Source organism: Rhineura floridana, chromosome 6 (genome assembly GCF_030035675.1).
Source record: "Rhineura floridana isolate rRhiFlo1 chromosome 6, rRhiFlo1.hap2, whole genome shotgun sequence".
Classification (NCBI taxonomy): Eukaryota; Metazoa; Chordata; class Lepidosauria; order Squamata; family Rhineuridae; genus Rhineura; species Rhineura floridana.
The window spans coordinates 77,056,082-77,072,867 of record NC_084485.1 but is presented as its reverse complement, the minus strand read 5'-3'; the positions used below and the strand labels follow the sequence as shown (position 1 = coordinate 77,072,867).

Here is a 16,786-nt window from a genome sequence, read left to right as displayed (position 1 = left end):
GAATTAAAGGACTGGCATACTTTTTGTTTCATTGGGGAAAAAAGGATATAAAAGATACAGTGAAGAAGGGAACACCGAAAATTGTAAAATGAACATAGTATATTCTCTAAACCTAGGAAGTTAAAAAACTAGTATGGAGCTTCTTTTCTCAAAAAAATCAGTTTTATCTTATATCACGATGCCAATACAAAACCCCCACAAAGTTTAGAAACAGAGTAAGAGCACGTAACGCGATCACAGTCAAACATTTAGGAAGAGTGGTGCTGAGACTAAAATGCATAACTTTCTTGTTGAAGGCAATGAGACTGAGTCCTTAAACTTTGCAAAATATTTACTGCATAATAAACTTCCTTTCGTAACCTTATAAAAATGATTGATAAACATGCAAGAAAACTTTCTGAATGGTAGGTTCACAATACACCTTTTCAGAGAGAGAGAAAAGGCCTCATGTGAGCTGCACATGCTAGGGAAAATTAGGCCCAAGTTATAGCCTAGGTGGCTGGCTGGCCAGCCAGCTAACTGTGGTGTGCAATGTTTCTGTTCTTCTAGGGCTGTTTTCATCCTATGCCATCAAGTACAGTAGGGCCCTGCTTTACAGCGATTCTCATTTAGACACAATTAGACTAAAGCCCCACTCATACGGCTCTTGTCCCGCTTTTACGGCGGTTTTTGGGCATTGTGTGCCATTCTATTCAATGGGTTCCACTTTACAGCGGTTTTTGCTTTACAGCGGGGGTCCGGAACGTAAGCCATCGTATGAGTGGGGCCCTACTGTATTCAAGAAAAAGAAGAAAAAACAGCATTATGACTATGAGCACAGCCAGTGCTTTAAAAGAGTAATGGGTAAATTAGGGCACATATCTTTTCAGATCACTTTAAATTATCTCTTTATTTCACCCTTTGGCAAAAAGCATCCAGTCCTGTTGTACTCATCATAACAACTACAGAATAAACAAACTCTTACTTCCCACTGCAGACAAACAAACATGCTTCTTTACTGTTGTTTGGGTAGAGCACACAACTAAAACTGAAAAGCACAGCAAAGACTGGGAGGGGAGTCTAACTCTAGTCCATAATACAAAGTTCTAATATTTAACTCTTAAGGTTCGTGTTACTATACAGGCTGTTTATTTCAGCATCACTTAAATAAGTATAGGGTGATTGTGAAAAATTCACCCTCAGTCAGGAAAACCCTTGAGTGAGCAGATGTTTGGGGGTTTTTCCAGATGAGGCTTTGTTGTGCACTTACCATCTTATTCACTGAATTTTTCAGAGGGTCCTAGTCTTAAATTGCTCCTCTTCTTAAATAAGCTGTTGTTCTTTACATGGAGGCTGTCATTGTATACCATGTCATAAATTAAAAATACAATTTTCCAAAAAAATCCAGTGGGGGAAGCACTGTTTGGGGGGGCAGTACACCCATTTGCCCCACACTCTGGCTACAGGAATGGTACTGTGCAACTGCAGGTTGATGTTTAAGCAGGTTAAGCATGATCTGAAAGATTGTCTTACCCTTTACATACGCAGTCGATCACTATGTTCTGCAGGTGAGGTTCTCCTGCAGAGACCATCTTATCAGAAGGTCCATTCTGCACAATATAGGAAGCGGACCTTTAGTGTTGTGGCACCTGCCCTTTGGAATTTCCTTCCCTTAAATATTAGACTGGTATCTTTTCAGTACCTGCTAAAACCCTTCCTCTTTCAACAAGCCTTTTAAGTAGAGACCTTATCCCAGTCTGCATCTGTGTTGGAATTGCTTTTTAAGATGTTTTAAAGCTTTTTTAAAAATATGTTTTGAAAGATATATTTATCTTTAATATATTTTAAAGTCTGTTTCATTATGTTTTAGAGTGTTTTTAGTGTTTTTGTTTGCTGCCCTGGGTTCCTACTGGATATAAATAATGTTTAAGCTGGTGGTTTTAAAGAAGGAGTTAGATAAATTAATGGAGTAGAGGTTTATCCATGGCTATAATAGCCAAAATGAAATCCCTAAGTTCAGAAACTGTATGCCACTGAATAACAGTTGCTGAGGAACATTAGTGGGGGAGGCCTTTTGCTTTCAACCTTGCTGGTTGGTTTCCAGGAGGCGCTAGTTGGTCAATCCAGGAAACAGGATGGTGGCAATGGATGAACGTCGTGTTTGATCAAGCAGGGCACTTAAGTTCTTAACAGAAAACGAACTGTGAGAGTGGGGGTCAGATTGATAGCTATAGCCACAATGTACCTCCAGTACAAGAATCCATATACAATGGAATGAAACTGCATTCTGGCAGTTGTAGCAGCTTTCTGCAGGTGCAATTCTAAGTGTAACAAGATGGAAGAAAAACTGATAAGCTAGTCATGAAACTGCAGCAGAGAAAAGGTACTTTTACGGACTACATGTTCAGTTCATAAGACCTTGACATTTCAAGAAGTTTAAAAAACACCAAGCATATGGCAAGAGGTATGAATTATCTCACCCATTTCAGCCCATGGAATGTAACAATGGTGTGTACAATGAGCAGAGATTAAAAATATATTAACTCCCATACACCTGGCAGCTCTCTAAAAGCAATTTTCCTCTGCATTGTTTCACTGTCTTTGATTTTTGTTTCCATTCACCTATATTGTTTGTATCGGTTTCCACTTCTTTAAAGAAAGAGAAACTAGGCATGTGCATGAGAAATTATAATCACTTTTTGTTGACATATTAGAAAGTTACTGCGATCTGACTCACAGCCAACCTGCCACGTTACATAGAAAAAATAGGTAAGCACACAGTCAATTTTCCAAGGTAAATTGAAGCCAGTAGTTAATGGGGATGGGGTGCAGGAAAACAAGCATTACAGTGCCAGAAGGTTGGTCTCTCTTGAGCTTTGCAAGATGTGTTTTACATACCCCTTAGTTAAACCCAAGGGCAGGTGATGGTGGTGCTGACAGAGGTACTTAAGGGGACGTTAGAACCAACACAACTACTCTGGTTTGATAGCTAGTAAAACAGTACTAATTCCTGTGGCATCTTAAAGACGAACAATTGTTCATATCATAATCCTATGGCACACAAGATGTATTCATGCCTTAAGGTGTTACATGACGTTTTTTGGCTGCAACAGAGGTTACCCTCTGGAATGTGTCACTAAACTGCCAACACCACTCATATCACTTTCCACTGGGCAACAAAAAGAATACCAGGTCTAGCATATAGGAAAACTGGAAGGTAATGATCCAATAATCAACATCATAACCCACCTGTCTCTGGCTTTAGTTTGTGCTAGGAAATCTAGAGATTTTCTCCAGCTCTATGACATTGATTACCAGCTCCCCCCAAGGTGAGGTGGTAGCGGCCTGAAGTTAGTTCCCCCCCAATTTAAATGTTCCCACAAACGGTCTGCTAACCCACCGAGCACGTTCTGATTATAATAAGCTGTTATTAGCACGCTGACTATGTCGTGTACTGGCCCCCAAGCCACCCGAGCGCATTTCTTATGTCTGCCTGCCTTGGTCTGAACCTTCTTAAGAGATTCAGCGTTTCGCCCATGCCGAAGAAACAATGGTCTTCTAAAGTGCCTTTTGCATGTCAGATTACTTTGGCTTCGGGTTTTATTACAGCAAACAGGAATGATTTTTATTTCTAAGGTGTTTTAAACGTGGGTCCCTCTGATCCAATCCTTGTTACCAGAATATTAACGCTCCCTGCCCTTCCCCACGCAGGAAGATACCACCCTGGGTCCCGCCGGTACCTCTTTGCAGGCGTGTAGCTCCTCTCCTTGAGTGGCAGTGCTTGCCCAAAGCAGCAATAACAGAGAAAGCAAGAGAAGCGGCAGGCGTCTCCGCCCGAGCTCAGCAGCACTGAGACACCACCAGCACCCAGCTGTATCCGGAGAAGGAAGATGAAGCCTATCAGTCCCAGCCATAGCGGCGTAGAAGCAGCAACGAGTACTGCCAGCAGCCGCTGCAGCTTCTCTGTGCGCCTGCGAGGCGGCCACCGACTCAGGTGCAGCACCAGCACTCTCTGGCAGGCAGATGCAAGAGCCCCGCCCCCTGCCAGGCTCGCACCGCCCACACCTTGCTGCCTAGCAACCACCTCTGCCTTCGCCGCGCTAGCCTCTGGCTGAGCCGCACCTGAGGCTTGAAAGATGCGGGGGGGGGGGCTCCTGAGCGTGCGGAAGGTCAGCAGGCCGTTTGCCCGCGCGCGCCGATTTCGAAGTGCGCATTCCGTAGCAGGAAGGGAGGGAGGAAAAGCCTTTTACACACTCGGTGAAGCCGTGAGCGGCTGCAACAAATAATATCAAAAACCGATGTGTCTGAACCATAGAAAACTGAGCGAGAGACTTCGAGGCCCTTGGATTTGGTTCAGGAGTTAGGCTACAAACCTAACCCCATTTAAGCCCTGTTCAATTTAATAGGACTTAGTTCTGAGTAGACATAGCGTTGCTCTGTTAATGAATGGGCCGATGGCATTCCAGTCTAACATTTACCAATCCAACACTGAGGGCTGCAATGTTATCACATTCTTGGGAGGCGCATCCACACCATAAACTTAAAGCACTTGTAAACCGCTTTCACTGTTTTAGCTTACTCTAAATAACCTTGAATATTATAGGTTTATTGAGACGACTTAGATTTTTCTTCTTCTGTTAACTGGCATACCTGCTAATGTGATGTAAATGGAATGCTTTTTGTGAGTGTGGCTTAAAGCTTGGTACTGATCTATTTGTAGTACAGATATTAATTATCTTCACCTCTGTTTACCCGTTCTGCTTCTAAACACTCAAAACAGCTTCCAACAAAAGAATTTGAAACAAATGTAATTAAAATTCAAAATTTAAAAGCAGTTATGAACGAAAAACCGGTTTTAAACAGCAACAAAGGTGGACATAAGTTCAGATTTTGCCTGGAAATAAAAACAGCAAGGGAAAAACTTGTCCGCTCTCTACTGTAAGGGTGGGGAATCTTTGGCCCTCTATATGTTGTTGAACTACAACTCACATCATCCCTGGCCATTGGCCAAGCTTGCTGGAGCAGATGGGAGTGATAATTCAGCAACATCCGAGCGCCAAAAGTTCCCCGTCCCTGCTTTACGGGGCGGGCATTTCAGACCCCTGGCGCCACCACCGAGAACGCCCTGACTCTCGAGTCATATCCTTTCTTCCTTGGATGTCACTCCTCATGCCATTGCACAGTCGTATATACACACTTCACCAGTGTGGTGTAGTGGTTAAGGTGCTGGAATACGACCTGAGAGACCAGGGTTGGAATCCCCACACAGCCATGAAGCTCACTGGGTGACCTTGGGCCAGTCACTGCCTCTCAGCCTCAGAGGAAGGCAATGGTAACCCCCCTCTGAATACTGCTTACCATGAAAACCCTATTCATAGGGTCTCCGTAAATCGGGATTTACTTGAAAGCAGTACATTTATATGCTTCCACCAGTCCCTCACTGATGTCTCTTCCTTACTTCTCCCAGGAGCAGATTTTGGCAGATAGATAAGGGGTTGAGCCGGGGTACTTTTTAAACTAACATTACAAAAGCCCCCCCCTCCATTTTATGTTCCCTAGGGCAGGCTCTTTTAAGACGGGTTTCTTCGCAAATATCTCTTGATTTATGGATTTTTTAAAAAAGGGAACTCTTTTTTTTCAGGGAGCTCTATTGGAAATCTATTTTTAAAATGTCTGTTTTTAAATAGCACGGATATCTATGCAATACTGGGCGAGATTAACTATTCAGTACGTTTAAACCACCAGCTATATAACATTTCCACTCATTAAGAAATAACTCAAGCCTTTTTTTAAAAAATCCACCACAGTCTTTTATTTCCAGGGACGGAGGCGTAACAGTGTGGAACTTTTATTTTCTCACCCCGCCCCCGGTCATTCCAGATCTCTCTCTTGACAAGTCAGCTAGTCCCACGTGGCTCTCTCAGAAGACCAGTAGCCTTCTCCCCCTCCCCGTTTGCTTTACCCCAGTTTCTCCTCTCTCAAAGGCGAAGTGCTTGTTATACCGGCAGGCAAATTCTTCGCCGCTCTCTGTACTATTATTTCCAACCATTAGAGGACGCGCTGCAGGCTCTAGAAGCCACTGAAGACTGTCGCCTAGCAACCGCCCCCCCACCGTTCCTAAACAAAGCTGACACGCGGCGGGAGAACCCGCGATCTGCTTTTGCTGCTGCCGCAGCCGGCCCTACTAAATCAGCCCAACCCCTGGAGCATGCCACCCACTAGGGACCCCTTTTCATTCCCACACTATGAAAATGAAGACACCTACACCGGGAAGAACAGAAGTTCCCAGGTAAGAGAGACCCACCTATTTAGAGTGCCCCCTCCCCGATTTAAACACCTTCTTTAATTTATATCCATACATTTATTTTATATTACCAACGAGTCCGAACTCGTCCTCATCCGACTTGGCGAGCGCATGCCGTTGGATTCATTTAGCATTATTCTATAGTTGATTTTTTGCTCTCTCGGTAGTGACACTGGAGAAAACCTTTGAATCTGGGACACAAGAACACAAGACACGCCTTTTGTAAATGTTATGCAGGATAAGACGCAGAGACAACTTTTTTAAAAAAAAATGAAGCGTAAATTGTACAAGTGGGAAATGTATTTATCTGATCATATTTTTTTATCCTGGTTTTCAGACAGATATTGTCTCCTAAAGCAGCTTATGTCAATTAAAAACCAAACGTAGGACCTCCCTCAGGCTTACATTCCAAAAAGAAAAAGACAACACAATAGTTTCAAACAAGCTTTTATATCCACTTTGCCTAGGCCAATCTTCCGTTGTTGTGATACTCTTCACAGAAATATAAGGTTCCTCAGATTAGAATGCACATTATTGGTAGAGTCCTGGAGAACAGAATTAAATTCAGAACCCCTCTGAATCATCTTGCAAGTCCACCTTAACTCTGATCAAAGTTGACTGACTGGCTTCAGGTGTGAATCAGCAGTGAGATGCCTGTTCCTGATCAGACTGACTGGAAGGCACATCCAGGCAAGAAAACAGCTATTTAAACTGACTGAAGAGTGCTGCCTGTTGCTCTGGAAGGCAGAAGGTGGTAGTGGAAAACAGATGTCACCACAACAAGCATCCTTGGATTAGAATGCATATTACCAACTATTTTCCAGGCAGGACAGAGGGCTCCATCCATTCCCATTCCACAACTGAAGTGGGAGAGCATGGAGAAGTTCCCAAGAACATACACTTTTCCTAATAATGGCAGAAATGAGACAGGACATGTGAGGATTGTGGGTAGTATAGATATAATACCAAATTTTACCAAAGGATGGTTCTAAACTCTCATAGTTTCATAATATAATTTGGGACTGGTGAAGCTGCTAGTTTTTACACCAACTATGCATCTAAAGCAGTGGTTGTTAACCTTTTTTGGGTCATGGACCCCTTTGAGAATCTGATGAAAGCTATGGACTCCCAATCAATCAAATTTTATTGCTTTGGAAATTGATTTTTTCCCCTTGGTTCACAGACCCCCTGAAGCCCCCAAGGGTCCATGGACCACAGGTTAAGAACCCCTGATCTAAAGAAATGGAACAGTGCCTTGTTAAGGGAAACATGGAGAAGCAAGACAAATAGACTCTACAGTTAAATGTAGCCTCAGCATCGTGTAGGTGCTCCTATCTTGAAACATTTCTCTGAACCAAAGACTGCTTGCTGGTGGCTTGCAGGCAGCAGCAAATCCATAGCATGATGCAGTCCATCTACTACAACCTGTTGCCACGGCAAAGCTTTTTTTGCCAGGCAGGCTTCCCCCTTTTGGGAGAGAACTGTCAGTCAATGTAGACAAAACAGAGCTAGATGGACCAAGGATCTGACTTTGTATAAGGCAGCTTCCTATGTTTGAGGCTTGGAGCAGAGAACCAGAATGAAGTGAGGGTGAAAGTACTTGTGATGCTATCTGCTCTGCCATCTACTCTGAAAATGCAGTTTTGGAAAGACAGAGAGAGACAATAATAATAATAATTTAATTTGTGTGTCGCCTATCTGGCCGATGGCCACTCTAGGCGACGTACAATGCAATTGCAATAATGCATCACAATAAAATACAAATAGAATACAACATGACAGTAAAATAGTAACAGTTCAGAGTAATAGGCAATTTGTCCTAAAAATTAACCCTCCCCGGAAGTCCCAAAGGCCTGCCTGAAGAGCCAGGTCTTCAAGGCTGTGCGGAATACGTTCAGGGAAGGGGCATGCCGAAGATCGTATGGGAGGGAGTTCCAGAGAGTGGGGGCCACCACTGAAAATGCCCTCTCTCTAGTCCCCACCAACCTAGCTGTTTTAGTTGGTGGGACCGAGAGAAGGTCCTGAGTGGCTGATCTTGTCGGGCGGCATAATTGGTGGCGCTGGAGGCGCTCCATCAGGTAAACTGGGCCGAAACCGTATAGGGATTTAAAGGTTAATACCAACACCTTGAACTGAGCCCAGAAAATAACTGGAAGCCAGTGCAGATCGAACAACACTGGGGTGATGTGTTCTCGGCGGCGGCAATTTGTGAGTAGTCGAGCCGCAGCATTTTGTATAAGTTGCAATTTCCGGACCGTTTTCAAGGGTAACCCCACGTAGAGCGCATTACAGTAGTCTAAACGAGAGGTGACCAGGGCATGTACTACCAGTGGGAGCTGATGAACAGGGAGGTAGGGTTGCAGCCGACGAATGAGGTGTAATTGATACCAAGCTGCCCGGCTCACTGCCGAAATCTGAGCCTCCATGGACAGCTTGGAATCAAGAACAACCCCAAGGCTGCGGACCTGGTCCTTTAGGGGTAATCTCACCCCATTGAACATCAGGTCAACATCTCCCAACCTTCCCTTGTCTCCCACAAGTAGCACCTCAGTCTTATCGGGATTCAGCTTCAACCTGTTCTTTCCCATCCATCCACTCACGGATTCCAGGCACTTGGACATGGTCTCCACAGCCAACTCTGGCGAAGATTTAAACGAGAGATAGAGCTGAGTGTCATCTGCATGTTGGTGACACTGCAGCCCAAATCTCCTAATGATTGTCCCCAGCGGCTTCATATAGATATTAAATAGCATGGGAGAGAGGATAGAGCCCTGTGGCACACCACAATTGAGAGGCCAAGGGTCTGACACCTCCTCCCCCAATGCTACTTGTTGATGCCTATCGGAGAGAAAGGAATGGAACCACCGTAATACAGTGCCTCCTATTCCCAATCCCTCCAGGCGCTGTAGAAGGATACTGTGGTCAACAGTATCAAAAGCCGCTGAGAGATCCAGGAGGACAAGAAAGGTGAATTCTCCCCTATCTAATGCCCTCCTCATATCATCAACCAGAGCGACCAAGGCTGTTTTAGTTCCATGTCCAGTCCTGAAACCCGATTGGTATGGATCCAAATAATCTGTTTCATCCAAGTGTGTCGACAACTGATTAGCCACCACTCGCTCAATGACCTTGCCCAAAAATGGTAAATTCGAAATTGGGCGAAAGTTATTCAAAACCTGGGGATCCAAGGAGGACTTCTTTAAGATGGGCTTTACAATTGCCTCCTTGAGGGCTAATGGCATTACACCCTCCTTCAAGGATGCATTGACCACCGCCTTGATCCCCTCGCCCAGTTTCTCTTTGCAGCTCACAAGGAGCCATGATGGACAAGGATCATTTAGACAGGTGGTAGGCTTCACAGTCGAGAGCACCTTGTCCACATCCTCAGAAGGGAGAGGCTGAAACCGATCCCATTTGACTGGCTTGCAACTGGCCAACTCTGTTTCATTCACTGCATCCACAGCGTACGGAATCGAGCTCCGCAAATGTTCGATTTTGTCAGCAAAGGGCTTTGCTAACTTGTCACAGGAGGCCTTAGACTGTTCCAAGGGTTCCTGGGCAACTGGACCGACCAGGCCTCGGACCACTTGGAACAACCTCCTGGGACAGCACTCTGCTGACGCAATAGAGGCAGCAAAGAACTTCTTCTTTTCTACCTTTATTGCCACTTGGTAGGCAGTTACTGCTGCTCTAACCTGTGTCCGGACATCTTCGGAACGGGATTTCCGCCACCGGCACTCTAGTCGTCTCACCTCCTGTCTCAGATTACGCAACCGTGGTGTATACCACGGTGCTAACTGAGTTCTATTCAGGGGGAGAGGACGTTTCGGTGCCACCTGGTCCAGGGCCCTGGTGATCCCTTCATTCCACTCCAACACCAGGGTGTCAACCGAGCGGCCTTCAGCAGGTTCCAATTCCCCAAGCGCAGTCAGGAATCCTTCTGGATCCATCAAGCGTCTGGGGCGAACCATTCTAATAGGTCCTTTACCCCTGTGGAGGGTGTGAGGCATCGAGAAGTCTATATTTACCAGGTAGTGATCTGACCATGACACAGGGGTGGAAGAAACCACCCCCATCTTCAGATCACTTCCCTCCCCCCTCAGGACAAACATAAGGTCGAGAGCATGACCGGCTACATGGGTGGGCCCAGTGTTACTAAGGTGCAGTTCCCAGGAAGCCATGGTTTCCAGGAAATCCCAAGGGGCCCCAGTGAGAGTGGTCTCGGCATGCACGTTGAAGTCACCCAGCACTAATAATTCTGGGGACAACGCCCGCACAGCCGAGACCACCTCTAGCACCTCGGCCAGGGAGTCTGCCGTGAAGTGGGGTGGGCGGTACACCAGCAGGATCCCTAAACTGCCCTTCAGGCCCAACCTCCAGTACATGCAATCAACAAACTTAGTCCTATGTAGAGGAGGTCTGGTAAAAACTAGAGACTCCCGATAGATGACTGCCACACCCCCTCCCCGCCTTCCCACCCTCGGCTGTTGTGCATAACGGAAACCCGGTGGACACATGGCCTCAAGAATGGGAGCTGAGGCCTCATCCAACCAGGTCTCCGTAATACATGCCAGGTCATGTGTGTCATCTTAGCTAAAGCTCAACAGGATACTTTTTACATTCATGTAAATCATTCTGAGGACTCAAAGTCTAATAAAGGCATCATAGCCAGCTGTAGAGATCTTAGCTTTATAAGCTGGATTTTATACACAAACTGAAGTCATATTGGTTATTGCAAGAATCTGTATGAAAGTGTATGTGTGTTCATCCAGAGAATGCTGACAATGAGAACTGAAATATACCAGCTGTTACACAAAACTTGCTGATGGCTGAAGATTAGCAAAACTGGCATCACTTTCCCTAGAACACAGGCCGGGGGCATCTATGGCAAGAGCATATGCAAAACAGGAGCTGCATCTATGACAAAGAAGGGATGGTCCCAAAATGCAGTGGTCAGCAAAAGGGCGAAGAGGATAAAGCAGCACCCAGTGTTTGAATAAGCAACAGTCCCCTTTACAGCAACTTCTGTATACATCGGCACATGTGTACAGTTGCACATTCCAGCTGCACATCCAGACTACTGTGGTTGGTCACTGGCAGTAGGCAAGCAACAAACATAAGAGAGAATGAGGGATGAATGGAAGTGTGATTTTGAATTAAATACTTATTTGAACAAATACACTAATAAATAAGGCATATTGCCTTTTCCCCATATGGTCTCAAATTGGTCTTTATAAAGAATTAGACACAACACAGGGTTGACTCACCTCACAAGCAACTTGGCCAGCAGGGTCCATCTCTTCAGGCTGAATAAGTCTGCAGTCACTACTTTAATCCATTTATGCTTCTTCTTGATCCAGAAAACTCCCTATGCTGTGCCAACCCACCTTGCACAGCAACGAGACCCCTGGAATCGACTACATGCAACACCTACACTAGCAAGCATCAGAAGGGAAATCTGGTACTCGGAACCCGAGGTAAAAAATATTAATCTGATACTGCCATCCCTCTCTGTTGTTTTCCAACTTTCTTCTCTCCCTGCACACCTCTCTTTGGCCCAATTATTCCTTCCTCCAAAAAGCATCACAACCAAATGGCTGCTGAGAACATGACATTTGTTGCAAGGCTCTTGCCTTATTCTCATTGGAAACAGGTGAGCTTTCATGATTACCAGTTTTGCTTTTAAATGGGCTATTTTCTTGGACTCCTTATGTTTGTAGTTCTATTGCATGCTTATAACAGGCATATAAAAATTTCAACACTGATTCCTCCATCCCACTTTAAATCCCATGTGTAGGTTTCCAGAGACAGTCTGGATTTTAACCTCAGCGCCCTGTACAATCACCATGAAGACCTGCTTAAAGATAAGAGCAAGGTAGTCCTCCATAAGGAGACAATATTTGATGATCATGGGTAAGCATAATTCACGTATCTTGTAGATTTCGACAAACAGCATGAGTTTTCCAGAATACAGGATTTGTATTAGCCTATGTATCTAAACAAAGGTGCAACTGTCATAACTGTGAGGCAGATAGTGGCATGTGATTCAGCATGTCACACCATCACAACCTTGGAAGCAACCATTACCATTTTTTTCTTCAGAAGGTGCAATTGTTTCCATATTTTCCTGAAAACCTTTCTTCATCCATGTGCAGATAAGCCACATTTCCAGGCTTTCTCCCACTGTGCATTTGCACCATTCTCCTGCCACATTATATCACACTATAATTTAATGCAAGAAGCACTTTTACTTTGACTTGGATTGCTTGGCTATCTCATATTTTATCTATCTTAAAAACTCCCAATAGGAATTTGCAGTAATAGGCGAGTGCAGACACTGTGGAAACAAGCAACTGGGCACTGCCCATTAGAAATTCAGTCCAGTGAACACTACCTTGTAGAAGATTGGACTCTATTTATTTAGCACCCTACATTGCCCAAGGGTACTTCCAGATGTGAATGATTTAGCAATGCCCAATCACTGCAGTTCTGATTTAAGCTGGAAGTGGAATAGGAACTGTGCTTCCATCTTCTAACACACTTTAGTCAACTGGGCAGTCCCCTTATCCGCAGCCCCCAAATACTGGAATGGTGTCCATTTTCATATGGACCATTGTGTGTGTGGAAAGGGCTGAATACTCTCTCTTCCCCTCACTGCGCTCCAGATCATGATCTTCAACCACCACTCCAAGTTGGGGAGGAGCGGGGGGGGGGACACAGCAGAAGGGTATAAAAGCAATGCTATTTGAAAAGGGAATTATTAAAAGTGAAAGAATTAAATTGATTCCCAGACAGTCATAGAGAAGAAAATGGTTAGGGCAATCTAATCATCCAGAATCACAATGTGATAGGCCATTTACATCTGGGGAAATTGTGCAGCTATTCCTTTGAGGTGCAAAGGTTTCTTAGCTCTGGGGGATGGAGACAGACGCTGAAAGGGGAAAACACAAAAGGCTGTTTTGTTCATGACATGTAGATGCCCCATAAAAAGTGAACAAAGTTGCCCCATTATGTAGATGCCCCAGGACAAAGTGAACATTTGCCTAATGTGGAAGCAGCAAATGTTTCAATATTTGAAAAAGCAATAGCAATATTCAATGGTTAGTTAAGCAGTTAACTAACTGCAGAGGCTAGTACCAGCATAGGAGCACCTATCACAGCTGCTGCAGTCACGCTGTAGTCAGATTCTAAGCCAGATACTCAGCACTGGAGCACCACATCATAGAGTTGGGCTATAGGATTGAATTAGTCAACACAGATATTGAGAGGGGGGGGAGGTTAGGGGGTATTTATAAGCAGTGACTCCTTAAGGCCATGCCTGCAGTAATGCTTTACTTGCTTCTCTTGGCCAGTTACTACTTGGAAATTTTGTACGTATTTATAGGCTCAGAATAACTGCAGCAACACTGCCCCATACCCTCTAAATCCTGGAGGCAGATGGTAGTAGGGAAATTCAGGGTGTACTCATGCAAGTAGAGCGCATGCTTAATGTGCATCCATTCACAAATACTCAAGTGCAGAAATCAGGCAGTATCCAACTAACTAAATAGGGTAGCATCCAACTAGTTCCATTAGTATAAATATTTATGTTTGCACAACAGAACTTCCCCACCCGCTCCTTACACCCTCCCCAAATCTGCCCTGGAGGATTGGGGAACTCCCAGAACAGATGTAGGGGGAGCACAGGGAGAGATGGAGAAGTTCCATTGCACAGCTTGAAGTCCTTGCAGTAACAGTGCTCCTTTGTTGGATACTGCCTATAACCTTTATTAAATAACCCCCCCTCGCATGAATGTGGGTAGAAAGGGCCACTGGCCCTGGCAATGTGCAAATCTCACCCCACCCCACCCCGGTCTCTGTTCCCTTTGCCTATGTTAGCATGGAAGTCTGAGACAAGGATGTCTATGCATATGGCTGTGCATTGTTGGAAGCAAGCCAGAGGCTTGGCCTCCTCAGCCCCTTTACACAAGTAACACATAAAGGAGAGTTAATTCTCTGAATTATTGCTAACTCTTACTGTAGTGTTCCCAAACTTTTGAACTTCAAGCCATCATTTTATAATAGAGGTATATGGCCCTATCTTGCCTCCCCCCACCTGACAGTGACAGTGCACTTGCACATCTTAAGTCACTTTAATGCTTACAGACAAAATCCATAATCTAGCACACAGAGTATGGGAGTTATTGTTTCTCTGACTAGAAGTTAATATTTTCTTGCATGCTAATACATGCTGTCACTCTTGTATCTGAGCACTGCAGAGTACTGAAGGGTTTAGAGCCTGTGAAGGAACGCACTGCACCTCCAATTCAACGTCCCACGTCCAGGGGCATCTCTGTGAGACATTGGGTCAACCCAATAAAAGAGTCAATCCACAGCATTGAGGGAGCTATTGGTAAGCACAACTGGTAGATATCTATTCCTGTTGAAGAGGGATAAGAACATGAATCCTCAAAAGGTGACCAGCCCTTGTGTTCAGCAAATCAGTTCCCTACACATCCCACTCTCAAGTTCTTCTTGATTATTTTTAATATTAAGCTTTTTTGAAAGAATATAATCACATATCATTCAGCCTAGCCCTGTGTTAAAAAACTATGCATGCAGAGTGGATATACTTTTAATAACTGGCCGATGAAAAATCCTCTATAGGTGCTTACATTCAGCTTAGAAGCCACTGAATGAATAGTGTGGTTCACATCTAAGAAACTTAAAAGACTGGAGAACAGTCTTTGAAAACTAAACTATTAGCCAGTTTTACTTAATTGTTTTTTTTTTAAAGTTAGGACAAATCAAAACTAAAAAATAAGAGCTAAACATGTACAGTAAGTTTTATGCATTCATTCAGATCTCCATTTTTCTCTTATGCTTCTCAACACAATCTAGTAACTTTTCAATATATGGTTTTCAGTTCAGCATAAGTAAAAACTTCCTCTTAACTTGACGGGTCATACTATTTAGAGCTCCTATTGAAAGATTTCCCAGTGCCTGGAATATTTGGTAAAAGTTGATACTGTGACTTTTGTATTTTCACAGAGTCTCCTCACACTGCAGCCACCAACAGTGGATATTCCCGCAAAGAGAATGGTGGGATCTTCTATCACTAAGTGGTCCATGGCCATGATGCTGCTTCACTTCTTTCAGCTAGTTTTCATGTGCACCTGAGTTAACTCTTTACTGTCTGCTTTGCTTTTAGATCATTCATTAAACCATCCAGCTTCACTGAATTCTAGTAACAGCACAGCAATACTGTACCCCAATATTTAAAAGAAACAAACTGTTTCTTGCCTATGGGTCAATCCCAAAAGTGTGCAGGCCTAGTAAATCCAGAGATTTGGGTAGAGATTAAAACAGTCAGTCTGAATTGAGGTTCTTGGTAGATGCTATGTAGACTGAATTGTCATTCAGTTCAATTGCATTCTTGCTTAAACCAATGTAATTTGAAATAAACCTATCTATAATAAGCTAGCTAAATAAAAATAGAAATGGACTGCCTTCAAGTCAATTCTGACTTATGGCGACCCTATGAATAGGGTTTTCATGGTAAGTGGTATGCAGAGGGGGTTTACCATTGCCTTCCTCTGAGGCTGAGAGGCAGTGACTGGCCCAAGGTCACCCAGTGAGCTTCATGGCTGTGTGGGGATTTGAACCCTGGCCTCCCAGGTTGTAGTCTAACACTCTAACCACTACACCACACTGGCTCTCAGCTAAATAAAGGCTAGCTAAAAAAGGCACATTTGTAGCATACCTCAAGGCCACATATCCAAAAAAGACTAGGTGGATATTTGTTGTAATATCCTGAAAAAACTGTTTTTTGCTGTTCTGTATCAAAAGAGAAGTGAATTTCATTCCTACAAGAGAACCTTAGGAAATTTGTTTTCAGAGACCACATGAACAAACTGTTTGTACACCCTAAGAGGACAACTAAAAACTTATGCAGCAGGAAGAAAACATTTTCCATGTTCCAGTGTGGATTTAAACACAGAAAATGTTAAAAACACTGTATCTTAATGTAAATAGCAAATAACCCTTTCTGTATCATAAGCAATCCAGTTCCTTCATCCTACAATTTGAAGATCCTGCCTGATAGTTTCTGTGAATCACAGTGATGCTTTCTGAATTCCTATTACGTTTCAAATGATGAGCACTACTACACTTATGTGAAATGCTTCAGGACATGAGGCCCCACAAGAACAAAATGCTCAGAGGCTCTGAGGACTGTAACAGTTGTACCAAGCTCACTGCTGAAAAGATTGTCAACAGGAACAAGGACTAGTTGAATGCCAAAACAAACACAATTCTTAAAAAAAGTTCTACAAGGACAAAAACATATATAAATCAAGGGGTCAAAGCAACAAGACTTTAATGAACAATGGCTGTGTACAAACAAGTACAATAGAACCAGTCTGTTGTCAAAAAAATGGCTGGTTAGCTCAAATCAGTTTGAAATTCAGTTCTGCAGTCTGCTTCTTGGTCCTTGTTACCCCTTAAGGTCACAAAATGTGGCTC

At 43.9% G+C, this 16,786-nt stretch overlaps 2 protein-coding genes across 3 annotated transcripts in view; one reads left to right on the top strand and one right to left on the bottom strand.

Annotated features, from left to right (window-relative positions):
* Positions 1–4,139, bottom strand: part of ELAPOR1 (endosome-lysosome associated apoptosis and autophagy regulator 1) — a 97,521-nt gene extending 93,382 nt beyond the window's left edge. Inside the window, exon 1 of one of the 2 annotated variants that reach the window (XM_061632515.1) lies at positions 3,720–4,139. In XM_061632515.1, the coding sequence (XP_061488499.1) occupies positions 3,720–3,893 (174 nt within the window). In that variant the 5' untranslated portion in view covers positions 3,894–4,139. The remainder of the gene's footprint in view (positions 1–3,719) is intronic. The other variant, XM_061632514.1, reaches the window with a different exon arrangement.
* A 1,798-nt stretch (positions 4,140–5,937) lies between these two features.
* On the top strand, positions 5,938–15,663 carry CFAP276 (cilia and flagella associated protein 276). The gene is made up of 5 exons (XM_061630412.1): positions 5,938–6,268; positions 11,644–11,760; positions 12,081–12,196; positions 14,542–14,675; positions 15,314–15,663. The coding sequence occupies exons 1-5, from the start codon at positions 6,188–6,190 to the stop codon at positions 15,382–15,384; spliced, it is 519 nt and encodes a 172-aa protein (XP_061486396.1). The 5' UTR covers positions 5,938–6,187; the 3' UTR covers positions 15,385–15,663.
* Positions 15,664–16,786: the final 1,123 nt, after the last annotated feature.